The following is a 21,111-nucleotide window of genomic DNA, read 5'->3' as shown; positions in this document are numbered from 1 at the left end:
TCAAGTATGCATATACTGCATTTACAGACATGCAGACATAGCGTCTGGCCTCCTTTCTTTCCCTCTAGAAGGATTCTCTTGTCCCTAGTGGGGAATATGCTTCTGCATCCATTCGCCATCCACTTAGCTAAGTTAAGCAAGTGCACACATCCTTGTAAATCTACCCCCCTTCCTCCCCCATGCACGCACGCACGCGCGCACACCCACACACACCATGATAATAAGGCCTGGCAGATAGCCAGCAAAGCCACAGTGAATGGTGTTTACAAGGCTGTGACCACATCCATGAAAATTAGCCTTCTTACCTGGGGTGAGCAATCTTAAGAAACAGCAGTGAAAGCCTGGCCTGGGCTGCTGATCAAAGTTTCATCAGCAACAAATGAGGTTTTGTCATGAATGCATATTGTATACCCTGTGGTCTCACACCTGGTTGTAACGGAGAACCTCAGCCTGAGACTGAAAAGCACACTTTTACAAAACTGGTCAAAATTATAGCATCTGTTGTGATATTTTATCAAATTGTTTCTCCTGTAATGTTCAAATGTTATATTAAAATATATCTAGTTTTCAAAAAAGTGATCAATAAACTGAGATTTTAAAAATATCCATTCCCACAGTTCTTCCTCACAAGTTGTGATGTTACTTAAAGCTGCCGTAATATGTATTTATATATATTAGCAGTAGATAAAATAACAACCTCTGGCATGAAATGATACATATGGTATGCACGATTTCCTGTATTTGTCCTTCTGGTAGCAAAGCTGAATCAGTCTATTAGAGAAGGTGGCCGACTGCCTGTCCAGTAAGTGTAGCCGAGGATTATCCATGATGGATAACAGTTTGTTCAGTGACTTCCTCCACACCACGGCTCCAGAAGTGTCCAGTTTGCAACCAGTCACAGAGCCAGCCTTCCTAATCAGTTTATTCAGTCTGTTGGTGTCACCAGCTCTGATGCTGCTCCCCCAGCACACTACAGCAAAGTACACTGCACTCGCTACAACTGAGTGATAGAAAATCTCCATCATTTTGCTGCACACATTGAAGGATCTCAGTTTCCTTAGAAAATGGAGCCTTCTCATCCCCTGTATACAGCCTCTATTGGTCTTTCGCTTCAGCCTGTTGTTAATATGGATGCCCAGGTACTTGTACTCCTCCACCACATCAGCATCCTGTCAGTGGATAGACTCAGACCATGTAGCGATCCTCTTTTTTTCAGAAGTCAATCACCGTCTCTGTGGTCTTATTCACATTCAGAAGTAGATGATTCCTTCCAGACCACTCCACAAAATCATCCACTGGTGTTCTGCACTCCTCCTCGGGCCCATCACTAATAAATCCACTGCAGTATTTCTGTAGGCATCTGGAGATGTGCCAAAGGTCTGAGGAAAAGAAAGCTGGTAGAACCATTTGCTATAAGTCAAATGGTTCTGACATGAAAAAATTGGTATGAGCCATCCAGTAGATGTAGTGATTTAATAATTTTGTGGCATCAATTTTGAGTGCTGCAAAACTCTGTAAGACATTTTACAGGTGGTACCAAAAATAAGCAACAATAGTCACTTCAGTCCCTCAAAAAGAGTTGTGGAAAATGAAATGCTTGCTGTATTTGTTGCATTCACTTATATGGGGAATTTGTTGGTGATATTTGAGGAAGCTGAGTCTGTTCTTCTTTCTTGTGATAGTGCGGTGATTTTCAGACTTCTTCCACCCTTTTTACCACCTCTGCTCAGCACTGCCCTGCAGTGGACACAAATCTATTACAGCATTTTTCAGCTCATTAGTTTTGGTTTTTGCAGCTACCAGTTTTACTGTAATGGTTCACTCTCACTGCTCTCATACTACATACTACTACCTCCGAGGTTAGCAAACAGCTGGCAACACAAACACAGTAAATGTGAATATTAGACTTATATTTGGCTGGTGGCAAGAAAACCACTACGTATGAAAGCTGCGTTTTTCTCACTTCTGCAAATGAATCGGCTAAATCTGCACTAAGTGCATGATTTATTTCTTTACCAACATAATTATCCTACAGAGTGGATTAGGATTTGCACTGTGCAAACTGTGCACAAGTTGAAGGCTATTTTACATAGACCCCACAGTGTAACTGTTGCCAGTGCTATCAGCAGAATGACAACGTGCTGGATGTTCTGTTTGCGAGAGCCGATTGAGTAGTGTTTACCGTTGCTCAGCCACTATAAACACTGACTTTTCATTCTCCTCACACATCAATTCTGGCTTTACCTCCTCGTCTCCAAATCTGTAATCCCTGCTTCCCATCTCTCCTCCTGACAGATCTTCCACATGACCTATGATCTAGCCAGTGCTGTGGTGCGAATATTCAACCTGATTGGTATGATGCTGCTGCTGTGCCACTGGGATGGCTGTCTCCAGTTTCTTGTTCCCATGCTGCAGGACTTTCCATCTGACTGCTGGGTCTCCCTCAACAAGATGGTGGTAAGGAAAAATGCTCTGTGTGTATGGTTTTGTGTGTTAAGAATGATCAGGAGACATACCAGTGTACAAACTAACACCAGACATTCAGTTGCCTGTCTGCCCATTTTAACAAAACACTCTCTGTGTCTGCTTTTTATTTAAAATATATAATTAATCACAAGTGTGGACACAAATACAGAGGAAAAACACACAAAAATACTGTTTTGGTCTTTATCGTTTTGAACTTAATCCCTTGATCCAGTCTGACTTGTCATTCTGGATTGGAGATAACAGATTGGAAGGTGGTGACTGACAGCGGCCGGAGGCACAGACAAGTCAGAGATAAGAACGGTGTAAACTGTATCCCTGCTTGCCCTGTCACTCCATTTGTGCTATTTTCACACATAATTTTTAGCCTATTTACTGTATTTCACACATATATACACCTTCACACAGACGGTATGTTTATGGACAAACATAAAAGAATCCTGGTAGCTTCTGAGATGCTTTAGTTTCTATGTCAATCCTGTTAGTTCTTTGACAACGAGAGACACTGGGATTGGTTTAAATATTTTATATTAAATACTCAAGGGATATTTCGGGTACATAAAGCAGCTGAGTTAATAAACTTAATGAATGGCTGTGACTCTGTAGTTTATAGAGCGCGTGCAGTGTTGTTAACAGAGAGGTGATGATTGGTTTGTGAGCAGCTGTAAACAAACACTGGTGAAACAGATTGCATGCAACCACAGGGAGAAGAGAAATGCACTAATGGGTGTAAATAGATTAGGAGTTGTAGAGGAAAGTTCGGATTACAGGGTCTAACTACAGGAAGAAAGTGGGAAAAATTGTCTATTAATCTAATGTGTTAATTGACAACAATATTATCAGTCACAGAAGTCATTCTGCTAGCGCTAAAAGACGTCTTACTGTAGGGTGGCTGTTGGATGCTTATTTCTGCACATGACTGTAACTGTCTTGAAACCATCTTTATGGGGAACATTACATCTTTGCTTCTTCTTCTAAGGAAGTTCAGAATTCTGGATAATTCCTTCTTCATGCTTTTGTCTAATGCCAGCTGAATGTGCTGCAGCTACAAAATGCTTGATATGCTGAGAGGAAACCTTCTAATTTTGGCACAGAGATTTTGGCATTCAGGTCCCTGAAATACACTGTGTACTGTGACATTATGGCGTACGTGTTTACATGGATAGGTGGGTTCTGATATGAGTATGTGTGATCTCTAGGAACAGATGGATCTCACACCAATTGACCCTAGGGGAGATCACTGTTACCTCTGTGTTGCTCCATCACTTGCTTTCTCATTTCATCTCTTGTAGTCTTGTTTCCCTTTTGCTCTCTTTCTCCACACACACATAAGGATTTGAATGTACAGAAATTGTATTATTTCTTTTTCAGTCACCCTTGTATCCCTTATGCTCCCACCCCGCCTTTCTTTTTTTCCTGACATACCTCGTGCCGTGACTCTTTTCGGTCCCCTTGTATATATTCAGTTTTCCCTTTTGACGCCCCAGAGTGACATGTGTTGTTTGTGCCTTGTGCCTGTTTCCAAGCTCATTGCCTCAATGCCAGTGAGCACTCATGTGGGTGTGGCCCCTGTCACTGACATCTCAGGGTAATCAAGGTCACATCTTCAGAGTCACTTTGAATGAGAGATGCAGCGTTAAATGATCCTCACCCTCTCTTCAAGCTGACAGGCTCCCTGCCTGCACTGGACAGTTTCTGGACTCCACCCTGTTTTCCTTTCTGTGTCACACATGCAATTATGTAAATGTGGCAAGAAAGCCATTCCAGAAAGAAACATGGGACTCATTTAGTTCTTCAGAAGCCACTTTTATATGCACTTTTATGCATGCCTTTATGTATATGTGTTGTTTTTGTGTGGCTGAGCATTGTGTGCATGTGATTATATAGTATAAATAAGTGATCATCAAAATAGCCTCCTTCAGACTACTTTCCTTTCTGTAATGTATTCATCTCTGCCTCTTAACAATCAAAAAGAGAAAAGATATTCTCGTAGCAGACAGTGGTGTTTATTGTAAGTCAACAATCAGGCTCCTGCAGCAGAGTGATCAAGAGACCGGATGATCGTGGTGTGTTATGTAAGTGGGTTTCTGTTATGTGAAAGATGACAGGTGGTTTGGTCCCATCTACCTCAGCCTGATTGGCTGTTAGATCAATGGCATTAGAATAAAGACACTCTTTTCCTCTCAACTTCTTTCTCTGCATTTAACTGAACTGTGTTTCTGTAGTTAATATTTTGGCTGCTTTTTTAACAGCCGAAGCCAAAGAGCTGCCGTAACTGCAATAGAACGCCAATTTGTGAGAACCTATTTATGCATGTGCACTGTATTCAGACACACAGGGGATGCACTTCAAGAAACAGTCATGCTTTGAAAGTTAATAAGGATGCCCTCCATTCATTCTGAAGTGATCGAACCAGCAGACAGGCCTGTCAGTGCACATAAAAATAATGGACAGTTACTGTGTGAGGTCTGTGTGTGGAGATGTTGTTGTGTATGTGTGTGAATGATAATGGCTTTGTATGATCCGACAGCTGCTCTCAGCACTAATTTGATACAAACCTCAGAAAGATTTTTAAGAGAAGAAAAGTGGGAGGTGCTGTAAGGTGTGCTATTTAGAACAGGCAATATAAGAAGAGAGACTTTAAAAAAATGATTTACTCCTTATTTAGTTTCAGGTATTCAAATGATATGTGATAATGGGAGTATTCATGTACACTGGACTGGCCTACTGGGACTGATATGCCGCCCTATAGGGTAGCATATTAACTTTGATGTTTTTAACTAATTAAATACATTTTCAAGTGAAAGTGACTGTTGCAGCCCATAGACGTGTATTTTGGTCAAAGAGAATTAAAAACTGAACTTTAAACGTATTTTTATTTTGCTAGGTCAACTCATGCTGTAGCAAAAAAAAAAAAAAAAAGTCCTCACAGACTGGTTGGAGCTGCAGTCTTTGTGGGGCAAGTTGCCCCTGTGAAACCAACCCCATTCTTGTCATTTTTAGCTATGCGGTGAAATACAGTGAGGGCCCTTTGCTGCATCTCTCTCCTCGCCCTTCTGTTTCTTTATTATCTATTGAAGGCGAAAGCTCAATAAAAACAAAGTCTCTGGAGCTTGAAAAAGGCGACTGGACTTCTTTAAGTTTCTTGAAGATGTTTCTTCAACCCAGGTATTTAAACCCACAGTGGGGGTTGTCCCCTGGAGCCACAAAACATAACAACAAAATATGTCTCTTAAAAATGTTTAGAAGTCTATAGAATTGTTCTTCCTCAGTTTTTTATTGCCATTACAACAAAGGACAAGCTCGTACTTGGATGAGAGCAGAATAGATGCTTTTGGACTCATGTGGCCACAGCTTGCATCATTAACTAGACAGATGCACATGGTTGCACACCAACAGCAGTCCGGAATACAACAGCTGGGCCTCTGTTTAGAGACTGGATCCTCCAAATGAAACAGCCCACACAGGTGGGGTTTGTTAGAGGATCCGGTAGTCAGATTGAACCCTGATTTCCTTCAGTAAAGTCTCTGTATGAACTTAAAGTACTCCCAATCACTGTAGTGCACCTGTAATTTGTTACCTCAGAAAACCTTGTCTGTTAAAATATATACTTGCATGGGTAGCTTTTCAGTTTTGCTGAAAGCAAAAGGATGGCAGCTGTGATGTTCTCCAGTCCAGCGCTGCCTGTGTTGAATACTTCAGGGCTTAACATCAGCTTTAAAAAAAAAGACAGCTGTCAGGTGCCAGGGTGGCTCAGTGGATGAGCAGGCGACCATATATGCCGTGTGGTGGCACGGGCAGCCCGGGTTCGTACCCCAACCTGTGGCCATTTACTGTGTGTCTTCCCATCTCGCCTTCTTGTCTCTCTCCACTCCCACCTATCAAATAAAGCTGCAAATGGCCTAAAAATAAATAAAGATGTCAAATACTTCGCAAAGACAGTTTAGCTTTTTCTGTGTGTATAAAACTAATAAAGAAGACACTGAATATTGCTGGTATAGCCAACAAGTAAACAGATGATTTTATCTGTTTGGCAGCTGTTTATTGTGCATATGATGCTGTATCTCTCCGTCTACATATCTGTCTAAGGAGAAATACCAGTTAAAGACTAATAAACCCCACAGCCAATAATAAGAGCCTATTGAGCAGGAAGCTTCGATCCACTGAGTCAAATTCTTCTTGCAGATCATTTAAATTGGACATAAAATTTACAGGCATTCATTTCACTTTTGAAAAAGTCAATTAAACAATACACAGGAGTAGGACTTCAATAAACCAGACTGAAATATAAAATTTGAATTATGGACATGTACATCACAAGTGTTCCTTTAGTGGGCTATTCCTTTAAATTGTAGCCATACTAGCAGCTCTGGGGATGCCAGTTCCACCAGTTTGGTTCCCACTGAAATAGTTCAAGCAATTTCATATGGATTTGATAGAAATGAAAGACAATGAATCCTATTTACTGCACTGATCCATCAACTTTACAGTTTTACACAACGAAACACCAGTAGTAGTGCAGTGACATTGGCGGCTGCAGCTGTAACTGCTAATAATATCAGGTTATTATACTTGACCGAGAAGACGAGAATGCTGCTAAACATCAGAACTTAAGTACTGTTATTACAAAGTCCACATATTATCATCTTTGGACTTTCAACAGGAGGCCATATTATGAGGTGATATTATTTGTGTTGAATCACTGATGCATGTCCCAACTAAACCGTGCATGTCCAGATCTTTGTTCACTGGTGGCGCATGTGCTGCGATAAGTTGTTCTCAGAATATTAACTCCTGCTTCATCGTAAATGCTCTAAACTGCAACGTGCAGGTGAAGAAAATAAAGCATAAAATAATTTGGTTGAACCTTTGGGGGTTTTCTCCACACCTGATGCTAAATGAAATGCTTGTAGTTTAATTAAGCAAAAGATGACAAGATGAGATGTTCAACTCAAATAACAAATTAAAACCTGTGATTTAGTTATCTGATATGTGTCTTACTCATTAGTCCATTATTTATCTTTGACACTTTGTGCACGAGCACTCTAATCAAACACATTACATTATGCTGTTAAAGCATTCTTAATTAATATTATGTAATTCCAGCAGGCACCAAAACATCTTGCAACTTTCTGGACTCATTTGGGTTTGAATAATAAAAAGAAACATGGAGCCCCTGGTTCTAAATAATGAATCTTAACGTTGCTAACAAGCACTTTTATGGAACTTTACATATTAAAATTCTAAATGTAGGCAAACCAAGCTCCCTGTGTCAGCTTTAGACTTTCAGAGAGAGGGACTGCAGTGTGTCTAAGAGATGCTCAATACACCCAGAGTCAAATATGCTGCGAGTCAAACACCATGTAAACCCAGATGGGTGTGCCAGCACACACGTACACCCCCTATTCTATAATTACGCCATCATGCATCATAGATGTCCCATACTCCCTTTGTGCTCCTCTCTAAATGTATTATGTACAATTAGTGATCATTGGTGTTGCTCAGTGAAGACTGATAGCGAATAAAATGAACACAAGCGCTAATTTAATTTGTCCCACCCATCCCACCCTCATATAGGGTGGTATCTCTGTAGAATTAGTTTATTGTGTTATTATGAAGGTTGTGATTTTCAATAGTAAGAGACAGTTGTGCTCTGTGTCAGTTTTAATCAGCTGTTATCTCAAACGCATACTAGCTGGTTGCAGCTGGGCAGTGTGTTTTTGGCTTCATCTCAAAGGGTTATCTTGGTCATATAGTCACATGTGAAGGAACAGTTCAACACTGGGGAAGCTGTGCTTATTCAGGTTCTTTGTTCTCAAAAATGCAAGTAAGCATGCTTTACAAAATGTCAGCTTTATCTCTAAAGCATCATATGGTTCTCTGTCATTTTTTTTTACTGTGTTTGAAGAGCCTTTTTTTTTTTTTAACTTTCATACATACATTCATTCAGCTCTTTGCTCTGTATGATGTCAGTGATGTGGATGTCCTTATATGGGGATATCAGGTAGACAGCTCTGGCTGTGTGCACAGAAGCTCCAACAACCTGCTGTTCAAACCTTTTGTTGAAAAGTGGCAGTCTTTCAGAAGGCAACTGGCTTAAAGCAAACAGGAAGAGAGCTAAATGATTTGTTTCAGTCAGAGGATGAACTGAGGGGTTGCATAAGGCCCTGAAAAAGGTAAATAAGGATTAGTAAAACTGTGAAACATGCAGATCTACTTTAGAAGAGTAAGAATAAAATATGGAAGTGGAAATGAGCATTATACACTCACTGGTCACTTTATTAGGTACACCTTGCTACTACTGGGTTGGATCCCCTTTTGTTTTGAATACTGCCTTAATTCTTTATGGCATAGATTCAACGAGGTGCTTCCATAGAGATTTTGGTCCATATTGACATGACAGCATCACACAATTGCTGCAGATCTGTTGGCTACACATCCGTGATACGAATCTCCCATTGCACTACAACCCAAAGGGACTCTATTGGACTGAAATCTGGGGACTGTGGAGGTCATTTGAGTACAGTGAACTCATTGTCATGTTCAAGAAACCAGTTTTAGATGATTTTAACTTAGTGACATGGTGTGCTATCCTGTTGGAAGCAACCATCTGAAGATGGGTACATAAAGGGATGGACATGGTCAGCCACAATACTCAGGTAGGCTGTGGTGTTTGAATGATGCTCAGTTGGTACTAAAGGTCCTAAAGTATACCAGGAAAATATTCCCTACACCACCAGCCAGCACTAGCCTGAATCATTGATGCAAGACAACATGGAGCCATGCTTTCATGTTGTTTATGCCAAATTCTGATCCTATCAGCCAAATGTCACAGCAGAAATGAAATTGAGAGTAATCAGACTATATATACATTTTTTTCCAGTCTTCAGGTGTCTAATTTGGTGAGCCCGTGTGAATTGTAGCCTAGGTTACCTGTGCTTAGCTGACAGGAATGGCACCTCGTGTGATCTTCTGCTGCTGTAGCCCCTCTGCTTCAAGGTTTGACTTGTTATTTTTCTCCTCTGACCTCTGGCAAAAATGAGGCATTTTCAGCCAGAGAACCAGCGCTCACTGGATATTTTAGAGTTTTTAGATGATTCTCTATAAACCCTAGTCTTGGTTGTGTCTGAAAATCCCAGTAGATCAGCAATTTCTGAAATATTCAGACCAGCCTGTCTGGCACCAGCAACCATGCCACATTTAAAGTCAGTAAAATCACCTTTCTGCCCCATTCTGATGCTCTGTTTGAGCTTCAGCAGGTTGTTTTGACCATGTCTACATGCCTAAATACACAGAATTGCTGCCATGTGATTGGCTGGTTACATAATTACATTAACAAGCAGTTAAACCCATTAAAGTTGTCACTGAGTGTAGGTTCCATTTAATTACCTAACCTGAAGTAACAATTCTGCAAATACATCCTGCATATGTTGTGTACTTGTATGAAAATCAGATCAGAAACAGGAAGCTTACCTGCAACACAGGTCTTGACATCAACAAAAAACATTTCTGGGAATACAGCATGAGTTAATTTACACCTGTGGGCTTTCAATAACAGTCACATGGCCACACAGAAAGACATTCAGGGTATTGCATCTTCGACCCATATATGAGTTATACTCTCACCTCTTGTGCCTGTGCCAAGATAGTAGAATAAAAAAACGTACTGACACTGACTGTGTATTTATAGTAATGATGTCTTATAAATGTCACAATAGCATGTGGCAGTAGTAGATAGCCTATTTTACCACCAGGAGTTGCTGTATAGATCACAAATGGACAGGCTAAGGACCACTGAATGTGGTCATGAACCAGTGAAACCCGGGAGTATGAATGGGTGGATTTGTTATTACTTATTGTCTACAGAATCTGTTCAGCAGCAGCCCTTTTAGAATTTGTTGTTGTATCACAAGAAGGATTTGGAATATCATTCAGATAATACATTTGCATTGCAGTCAAGCTGCCTTAGTTGAAACGCAGTGTGCATTATATACTTATTTGTGCATGTGTTTGACTATAGGAGAAAAAGCTGGAAACCCAGGCGAGCATATGCAGCTGAATGAAAGAAGGAGTTTATTTCTACACCTTAGGGCTCCCTGCTCCTGCTGTTTATCCACCAGCAATGTGGCCCACATGCTGATGGCAGCTCCACGTCTGTTTACCACCTGTGGCAGTCAGAGAGACTTAGGTTTAATTTATGCTAATGAGGTTGTTTCCATTTGCGAAGGTATTTGCCTATGGAGAGAGGTTTCATCCACTTCAAACATGCTCCTGTGCAGTCCTCCAAAATCCCAACTGCACAGTAGTCGATGTGAATGATGCTGTGCGTTGGTCGGTTGATAAGCGGGCCGGAACAGGGAAGGGAGTGACAGTGGAGTTCACCGGGAATGGGAGAAGTTTGAAAAAACATCAAAGCTCAAATGAGAATGGAACAAACATTGGTTAAAGGGTGGCATTGTATAGAAACAACAAAGCTGATATAATTGCTCTTAGGACTGCTAAGCAAATTAAGCTTACAGAGTGATGCCAGGTTTCCGGTTACCCCATTCCTCGAGACCAAGTGCCTTTGAAATCTCATTTCTTTATTTGCAGTCCCTCAAATCAACTTTTTAAATGCTAAATTACAAACATCAGACAGCAGTCCTTCATCGGTACATCCTATTTCACCTCTTCCAAAACCAGCTAAATTTGAATCTCAAATGCAATGCAAATACCAGTGGAGAAATAGAAACCAGAGAAAATGTGTAGTCAATCAGTGGCTGACAGGCCGAGGAGTTTGTAGAAGAAGCACGCACACACATGCAGTGGTACATGCGTATGTGTGTGAACCACATCTGTTTGAAGGGGAGGATGAGAGGTTTAGTAGTGCCTGTGGAGGGCTGTCTAATGAACTCTACATGGGAGAATTAAGGTAGACTGAATGTGTGAGAATCAATCAAAGGCACAGTGGAGTAAGCAGATGTATGGGCTCCTCATTAACCAGACACCGTGTTCCCATCTCCCTCTGCTTGGCCAAGGCGAGAGGGGGCTGTTCAGTGATGATGATTAGACCCTCCAACTAAACCTGAAACAATCACCAGACACGGAGCCATAGATGCCGCCAGGAATGTACTTACTCTTTAGACCTCTCATTCTTTAATTCACTCTCTCTGGCACCACTCTAACTTGTATGAACAGTCTACCTTTAGCAATGAAGGCAGTCTCCGGTCACAAGGCTAAAGTAATCACCACTGTTCCATGAAATTAAAATATGAAAGCGGAAGTTATTCTAGGACCTTGATCTTGATATTCCTTCACTGCTATCTCTTCTGTCATCTTTTTTAACTTATATATTTTGTTTCCAAAACCAATTCTTAACCCCATATCTCTTTCTACAGAATGACTCATGGAGCGAGCTGTACTCCTTTGCCCTCTTTAAAGCCATGAGCCACATGCTGTGCATTGGCTATGGAAGACAAGCCCCAGAGAGCATGTCGGACATCTGGCTGACCATGCTGAGTATGATCGTAGGAGCCACCTGCTATGCCATGTTCATCGGCCACGCCACCGCACTCATCCAGTCACTTGACTCATCAAGACGGCAATACCAGGAAAAGGTAGGGATCCGACATGTGTTGGCGGAGACCAAAAAAGACTAAAACTGAAAAATTCACATCATATTCTTTGGGTAATAAATTTAATTTATTAACAAACACCATTTATTTTACCCCCACTTTGCCAGGGTGCCATCAAAATTCTAAGGGACAGCATGACTGAGTTAGCAAATTGTACAGCAAGCTATGCTGTAATTTTTAGTTCTTTGCAAGGAAAAATGGCAGAAAAAGGGGGATGACTTTATTCCCAGTCTATCTTTAGATTACTGGTAGTAAGCTCTAATCACCTTTAACATCCACAGTTGGCCTCTCTGTCCCTCTCTGGTACCATAAGGAGACTCCAAAAAGAAATTAAATCTCCATTGTTTGTCCCTTGCAACAACATGGATAAGCTTATCACATCTGATTTCAGACAAAGAACGGTAGCTCATTTGATAGGAACTGCATCTGCTCTATTAGTTTGATATTCATGGGTGCAGCTCGCTGGGCCTCAGCCAGTCTGTCGTCTCTGTACAACAGCAGATCAAAGCTTTGGGTCTCTGCAGACCAGGGAGGGGAGCTTGCTCCTGCTTTTTTTTTTTTAATGGTGACAGTGTTATTAGAGCTCTGTGTCTTGTTAGTTCCCTTAGATCCTGGGTGACATGGAGATGTCTCATGCTATCTGCTCCCCTACTCACCCATGCAGATGTGATAAATTGTAAGTGTGGCATGCATTCACACAATTGACCCTTTTCAGAAAACACATGTTTGGTATAAATTATTTTAATTCTTTATTCAGTGGGCACAGGTTATTCAGTGTTTGGGACCTATGTTAGCAGTGTCATTATAAAAACAGAAAGATACAGGTGTGCAGGTGATTTGCACACCTTAATTTTGTTGATTTACCATAAGTTATCATTATTGCAAGCCTCAGATGACCCAATGTAAAACATGATGTATTGCATCGGGTCATTATTTATTTAACAAATACTGAGCCAAATTGCAGAAGCCATGCTTGAACAACTAAGTGCCCCCTTACTGCTTCCATGGGATTGTGAGTAGCAGGCAGGTGCTACTCTTAAAATAGATCAAATCAAATTACATTAATTAATCACTTAATTGATTGATCACGAGCAAGTGTGAGCACCTCTGTAAAAGCACAAGTTTTGGCAGTTTGCTGGTCTACAGCATTCTGGTGTGTGTTAACAAAATACCAAGGAAGGAAGACTTCAGCAATAATCTCAAAGAAGCAACTTTTGCTGCCCATCAAATTGGGAAGTGTTATAAGGCCATTTCCAAAGAATCTGAAGTCCATTACTCTGCAGTGAGGAAGATTATTCACAAGTGGAAAACATTTAAGACAGTTGCCAATCTTCCCAGGGGTGGCTGTCCCAGGAAATTCAACCCAAGTTCAGATCATGCAATGCTCAGAGAAACTGCAGCAAACGCAAGAGCTACATCTCAGACTCTGCAGGCCTCAGTAAGCAAGTTAAATTACAGTTCATGAAAATCCAATGTTTGTTAAACACACTGAGTTTTAGTATAATAAAATGTGCCATATAAATTATATTTCCATTGCCACTGCCAATTAGAAAAAGACTGAACAAGTGTGAATTGTTTGGAAAGGTTTCCAGGAGAGAGCCTCTTCTCCTTAAAAAGAACATGGCCTCACACATTGGCTTAGTTTTTGTTGAATAAATAATGTAATAATATAATATGTCACATGTTTTGTTCATTTGAAGTTGTATTGATTATCTATATTTAAGACCTAGTAAAGATTATCCACATATTGGTCTTTAGGAGGCAAAAATATTAAAACAAGATTACAAACTGCTATGAAAGTGATCTTTAGTAAATTTCTTGGAGCTACTAACTATAGCTAAATGACTGCCCAGTCCCTCCTATCAACCTGAGTCAGTTGCAAACTTAACATAATGCTTTACAGCTACTTAGTGAAGCAAGCAGAAATAGTTAGCCAAAAGTAATGGTAAAATATTTGAGATATCTTAGAGAGGTTAGGGATTTAAAATAGATAAACATTGTTGACACGATTAGCACACACAAATAAACAGTCAAACCGGCTCAAAGTAAAGGAAAAACAATTCAAATACTTCTAAATATTCACAATTCAAGTGAAGGCATCATTTGATATTGTGGTTGTGGAAGGTTGTTGAAATAATGTGACAGAGATATGCTCTACAGAAGGAAAATGTTGGGAATCACTGCTCACCACTTTCTCATTAACACAACATCCCTCTCCTTATCTCACACTAACTATCTCTATTTATGGTCCAAACCATAAACAGATCAATAACCCAACAATATATATGTCAGATCTGGTAAAAGCAGAACAATGCCAGCATGCTTTGTCTAACTCAGTACCACAGTAAACAGATCCACAGCTCTCTTTGGTCAGTGGGGTATCTGTAGGAGAAGATGCTTAGTACGGGAGTTATGACATTTCTGTCTCAACACAGCATGCAATGCTAACTGTTTACTTTGTGGTATGTCAATACAAGTCCATGCTGTTGCTAGCATTTAGACTGTCTTACACAAAGAATCTGTTTTGTCAGCTTGACGACTGCAGCTCATAGCTCTGTCTCCAGCCTGTTATCTGTTGGCAGGACTTATTATGGACCGCTGTGCTGCACTGTTTAGTTCAGTGGTTAATGATGAACAAACAGTCAGGAGTGACTGGCGACAAACTGGATGTTGGCTAAGCTGGCTCGGTCCAGCCTTACATGGTTTTGCTCCTCTGTTCATTATTTCATTGTTGTGCATCATGGAAGAATCGTGGACCAGAAAGACGGCAGGAACCGACTGCTCCAGACGTCACAGTGTTAATAGGAGGACAGAAACACATAACTGACACAAAACAGACTGCAGCATGGAGACAGACTCTCATTTTCCTTTCTTTTTTTTTCCAGTCTCTCTTGAGTCTCTATTAGAAGGATAACTGTGATCTGTGTTCACTGCAAGAGGCCCTCCTTTAGATTTATGGCATTAATGACAAACAGTCCAACCAAAATCAGTCACAAACCAATACCATGCACCTATCAAATAAATATGAAGAAAGTTGAAAATGTGGAAGGTGTGTTGAGGCACAAATGGGAATAGTGTATTAGTGATTCCAGGGAGCATAAACTAATCTTCCACATGTCAAGGTTTTTGTGAAATGAGCCCCCCCCCCCCCCCCAAAAAAAGCAAATTAAATCCCTTTGAACTTTTCGAGATTATCCTGATAACTAACAGACAAACATCAGCATAATCAATAACATAACCACCTTTGAAGAGGCAGTAGTGACAATAAAAATGAGAAACTTTGAAAATAGCACTTGCACAAAATGCATAACAAGAAAGCAAAAATTAAATAATAAAAAGACAAATTAATAAAGAATAAAAAAAAACTACTGGGAAATAAAAATAGAAAACAGGATCAAAAGAAAAACAAATGAAATGAAATTAGATTTAAAAAAATGCATGGGTAAGCATCGCAAGGTTAAAAGTTGGCAAGATCAAAAAGTAATTACATAAAAGCAAGTCTAGGGGAATGTATTTTGAGAAGTGGATTTAAAAGATGGTTCTGAATTAGTGTTGGATTTATTTGAGTGGGGCAGTCTACAGATCTAAGTTTACTGGCTGCAAAAGGTAGCTACAAAGTCCTTCTAATGATAACTGCTCACAGCAGACCAGATTATCCAGAGAGGCATTGCTTAAATGTTTAAATTACATCATTCATTTCTGTTTTATCCTCAGAGAAGTGAATCCACCATTCACTTCTCTGTGGTGAAATTGTGGCCACATGACGATGGTCCATCATGTGTTTGCAAGTATGCAGTGCATAATCGCCACTTAACACTGACCAATAAATTATTCAAGCACAAAAAAGGCACCTACCTCAAGGGAAGGACCAGTGTTGTGACTACACATAATGAACAACTTATCAAAGTACCAATTTTAAATTGTATCTTTAGGGACTTTGTTACTACTACTACTATTTGCCAAAGACTCATCAGTAACGGTCTCAGTGGAACAGTGCCTGTCAGGAAGCCATTCTTATAGAAGGGAAACAGACAAAAGGCCGAGGTGTGTCAAATTACACAAGAATGTGACTGAAAAGCTGTGGTAACAGGTCTTGATGTGATGAATCAAAATTTGAAATTTTGGTTCAAATCATTGTCAATATGTAGTAGCTCAAATGAGCGGTACAACAGTGAGTATCTACAGCCATCTGTAAAACACGGTGGAGGCTCTGTCATGGTATGGGGGCTGCATTTCAGCCAGTGGTGTTGGAGATCTTTTTTTTTTTTTTTTATTTAAATTTTTTATTAAATTTGAAAGACAAGCAAACAAACAAAAACATAAAAAAAAAAAACAACCACACCCCTGCCCCATTCAAACATACAAAACAAACATAAAATAAACAACCTAAAATACAGATAACAGCACAAACTAAACTAAACCAAACTAAACCAAGCAGCACATGCCCACTATACTTTCAACAGAATATAAATAATTGTAAACTCCCCAACCACTATGCTTACATAAAGTTTATTTAAATTAATCCTTGCCTTTTTCCCATTCCATAAATAATCTTTAATCATTCTATTATATTACGCGAAAAGCTCTCCAGGTATTGATATCAGAAGCATCATTGACAAATAGTTAAACTGAGGTGCAACCACCATTTTGACTGTATTTATTTTCCCCAACAATGTTAAATTAAGCATATTCCACTTCTCCAGACTGCTCTTTATCTTTACCAGGAGGGGAGTCATATTAATAGGTATTATATCTGATATATTTGCACACAGTTTAACACCTAAATATTTCATACCAGATAAGAGCCATTTAAAGTGTCCTGCACTAACCATATCTGGCTGACATGTCTTGGATACGGCTATAGCTTCTGATTTATGCCAATGGTGTTGGAGATCTTGTTAAAATTAACAGAATTACGACACCAGAAAAGTACCATCAGATTTGCATTCACCAAGTCATTCCATCTAGAAAGCTTCTGATTAGCAATGGCTTAATTTTTCTCAAACACACTATCAATGTAGTCAAAGTATACCTGGATAGAAAAACCACCACAATAGAACACCACCAATTATGGATTGGCCTCCACAGAGCCAGGACCTCAAACTTATTGAAGCAGTGAGAGATCATCTTGGCAGAGAATGGAACAAAAGGCAGCCAAAGGCAGAAATTACAAGAAAGCTTACTAAGGAGAGTGAAGGCCATGTGGAAGAATAAAGGTAGTCATACCAAATATTGACTTTCAAACTCATTAGAACTGTACAATCTGTGTTTTTGCCTCATATTCTGTATTTGTGTTTGCGGATGTTTCAATATATCGCTGAAGTCATTTTCCTTGCAAAATAAATTTGAAAAAATTAGGGCTGGCTCAAGATATTTTACAGATATTCGCTGTTATTTTAAAGACAAAAATATCTAAAATCAACATAAACATAAAATGTAAAACATCTTAATTGTAATTTTTTAAATAGTTGATGTCGTTTCACGAATTTGTGAATGATATTTTTTTGACTTTTCAAATGTCTGTGGGTATTATGAAGCAGTAGATGCAGCTGAACGTTTGTCTCATTTGTCTTGAGGTGATTGGTGTCTGAAAAACCCCTTCCCATCTTCCTTCCTCAAGCCCTCCCATTTTATCTGTCCATTCGCCCTTGATTGTTGGGCAATACACCATCTGCTAGTGGACACTGCACATGGACAGAGGGCATTAGCCCTTATGTAACTGTACTCCCGCTACCCCATCACTTCCTCCCCCTTAAGAGCCATGGGGTAGTGTGTCCAAATAGTGGTGAGAGGAGGGAGATGTGACCCCTGGGGCCTTTGATGATGAGCAGTGATGCACTTGGCCTTGACGTATCAAACAGCGACTTGAAGAACCACTCACTTCATAACCTGGACAATCACTTGAGGCCTAACCTGGACTACTTGGAGTCCATCTTTTACATTTGATAGAGCAGCTACATCATCTGAAGTTTGATCCCAAAAAAACATTTTTCTTAGCATCCACTTACTACTTACTTTCTTTGTGAGGCCCTCAGACACTTCTCAGGGCTTAAAGTAAGAAACACCAGACCTTCATTTGCAGTGAACACTCAGCATCATCTCAATGTTATTTAGATGAACGTTTGGCTTTACAGCAACTCCTGCTGGTTCTGTGTTCAAGTCTTCGTGTAATCAAGTAAATATCCATGATAACAGCTAAACTAAAGCAAAGTATGGATTAGGATTATAACCTTTAATATAATTATATATAATCCTCCTTGATTAGACCAAAGTGCCTTTAAGAAATCAATGTGATCAGTGTAATTTGGGAAATACATTTGAAATATATTAATATAACAACAATAACAATAAGCCATGGGTCTGTCTCTGCTCCTCAGTCAAAAAGCTAAAGGGTACTGCTGAAGTTGATATGGGTTTTATAGACTTAGAACAGCTCACACATAGACAGATATAAGACTGTCACATCTCAAGCCATGACTCTCAGTGACAGAGCCCATTAACCGGAGCACCAATTCAATTTCTGCGTCAGCTTTCGGTGACAGCCATGCATCATGCTTGCAAGCCACCAACCAGGAGCTTTATGTCCAGTTAAAAATAAAAAAAAAAAATATGTTCAGCTTTTGCCACTTATATTAGATCCACAGTCTCTGAGTTAATTTTATAAATGTTATTTAGTTTTATACAACGACTGCAGGAGAACCTGATTTCAGTGTCATCTTTCTCCTGCACAGCGTTTTATTTGAGTTTTTAAAACGGATAGTGCATTATTAGTACAAATCAGAAACATATCAGGTGTACCTGACATGGATGTATTTGTTTTGTACAGTCAAATGGACTTATAGCAATCAAAAGGAAAGCTTTAAACTGATGCAGAAAAAAACACAGCTAAATTTAGGGACACTATAAATATACTCAGGAAGCTGAGGAAGGAATAGGAGTAAAACTGACAGCGAATTGCAAGGAGAGTGAGTAATAAAATAAAGTAGGAAATGACTGACACAGCAACATGCAGAGCACAGGTGGAAACACAGGGAAAAGGACACAGAGAAACTATGTGGAAATTTTAACACAAAGAAACTGTATTCCCTATATGGTTTGTGTATTATTCAGCATGAATGAAAGCATTAACTGAGTGAGAATAACAGCCACTGGCCATTTTTCCCATTTCTTCCTTTGCTCTTTTGTATTTCCACAGCATAATTTCTTAATATTCCCTCATGTGAGACCTTCAAATTTAGCTGTTTACTTATAAACGTGCTTTTCTTCAAACACGAGGCCTTTTGAGCATCACTCTGTCCTACTAACTTTGACTGACATAGTCACTAATCTGAGTCTAATGCTGAGAAAACCAGAAAGCTTCTTCACCAACCAATTTTAAGGAGTAGGAGAACGAGGAAGCGAGCTCACGAGAGAGAGAGTTGTCATTCCAGTTTAATTGAGACTGTCACATACTGAATCCTGGGGCAGGAAACACTTAATTGGAGCCTTCCCGTTTATCCCCGTGCTTGACTGAATGAGTCAGATATTATGGAAGTTGGCTACATCTTTATTGTTACTGACACATGGTGAATGGGGAGGAATTTGTCAAGTTAAACTGTTTTTTTTCTTTTCTTTTTTTATTGGGTCTGTGAGGGGCACATTCATTTTGGGGGGAACCCCCTTTTATTCTGTATATATGATATAATTTTATTATTGTTTGGATTATGTGTTTGCATTCAACATATGCTAGAAATCTGAGCAGATGGCTGAGCAAGACAACCTGTAAGGTTTCATTTAGTGCTGGCCTTTCATGCTAAATTAACCATGACCCAAGGCAATTAATTAAGACTGAATGAGAAGGAGATTAAAATTGGTTTACATAAGAAAGAGGAGGAAGCATTAAATCATTTTTGCAGTTGAAATTTCATTATGCTGTTCATTAAAGCAGGTGATCTACTCAGACATGATATACATTTGATCATGTATGTATGTTAAGTGTAATCCATTGCTGTATATATACAGTACCAGTCAGAGGTTTGGACACACCTTCACATTCAGTGTTTTTATATTTATTTATTTATTTTCCTACATTGTAAATTAATACTGAAGTCATCCTGTCTATGAAGGAACACATAAGGAATCATGTAGTAAACTTAAAAGTGTTAAACAAACCAAAATATTTTAGATTCTTCAAAGTAGGCACATTTTGCTTTGATTACATCTTTGCACACTCTTGGTATTCTCTCAATCAGCTTCCTGAGGTGATCCCATCAAATGGTTTTCCAGCAGTCTTGAAGGAGTTCTCAGAGGTGCAGTGCTTTGCCTTCACTCTGCGGTCCAACCCATCCCAAACAATCTCAACTGTGTTTAGATCAGGTGATTGTGGAGGCCAGGTCATCTGAGGCGACGCTCCATCGCCCTCTTTCTTGGTCATATAACCCTTACACAGCCTGGAGGTGTGTTTGGGGTCATTATCCTGTTGAAAAACAAATGATGGTCCCACTAAGTGCGAACCAGATGGGATGGCATGTTGCTGCAGAATGCTGTTGTAGTCATGCTGGTTAAGTGTGCCTTAGATTTTGAATAAATCGCCAACAGTGTCACCAGCAAAGCACCCCCATACAGTACCATCACACTTCCTCCTCCATACTTCACGGTGGGAACTACACATGTAGGAACCATCCGCTCACCTTTTCTGTGTCTTACAGAGACATGGCATTTGGAACCAAAAATCTCAAATTTGGACTCATCAGACCAAAGGACAGATTTCCACTGGTCTAGTGTCCATTCTTTGTGTTGCTTGGCCCAAGCCATTCTCTTCCTCTTGTTGTACTTTCTTAGAAGAGGCTTCTTTGCAGCAATTTGACCATAAAGTCCAGATTCAGGAGGTCTTCTCTGAACAGTTGATGCTGAGATGTGTGTGCTACTTGAACTCTGTGAGGCATTTAGGTGGGCTCTTATCTGGGGTGCTGTTAACTTGCAGTTTCTGAGGCTGGTGACTGAATTTATCCTGTGCAACAGAGGGAACGCTTGG

General features: G+C 39.8%; 1 protein-coding gene across 1 annotated transcript in view; it reads left to right on the top strand.

Moving 5' to 3' along the window:
• Positions 1-21,111, top strand: part of hcn2b (hyperpolarization activated cyclic nucleotide-gated potassium channel 2b) — a 40,097-nt gene that overhangs the window by 5,918 nt on the left and 13,068 nt on the right. Inside the window, exons 3-4 of the mRNA XM_030727514.1 lie at positions 2,296-2,457; positions 11,862-12,080. Of these exons, the coding sequence (XP_030583374.1) occupies positions 2,296-2,457; positions 11,862-12,080 (381 nt within the window). The remainder of the gene's footprint in view (positions 1-2,295; positions 2,458-11,861; positions 12,081-21,111) is intronic.

The sequence above is a fragment of the Archocentrus centrarchus genome, chromosome 4 (assembly GCF_007364275.1).
Source record: "Archocentrus centrarchus isolate MPI-CPG fArcCen1 chromosome 4, fArcCen1, whole genome shotgun sequence".
NCBI lineage: Eukaryota > Metazoa > Chordata > Actinopteri > Cichliformes > Cichlidae > Archocentrus > Archocentrus centrarchus.
The sequence above is the reverse complement of the archived record's forward strand: the minus strand, read 5'-3'. Positions and strand labels throughout refer to the sequence as shown.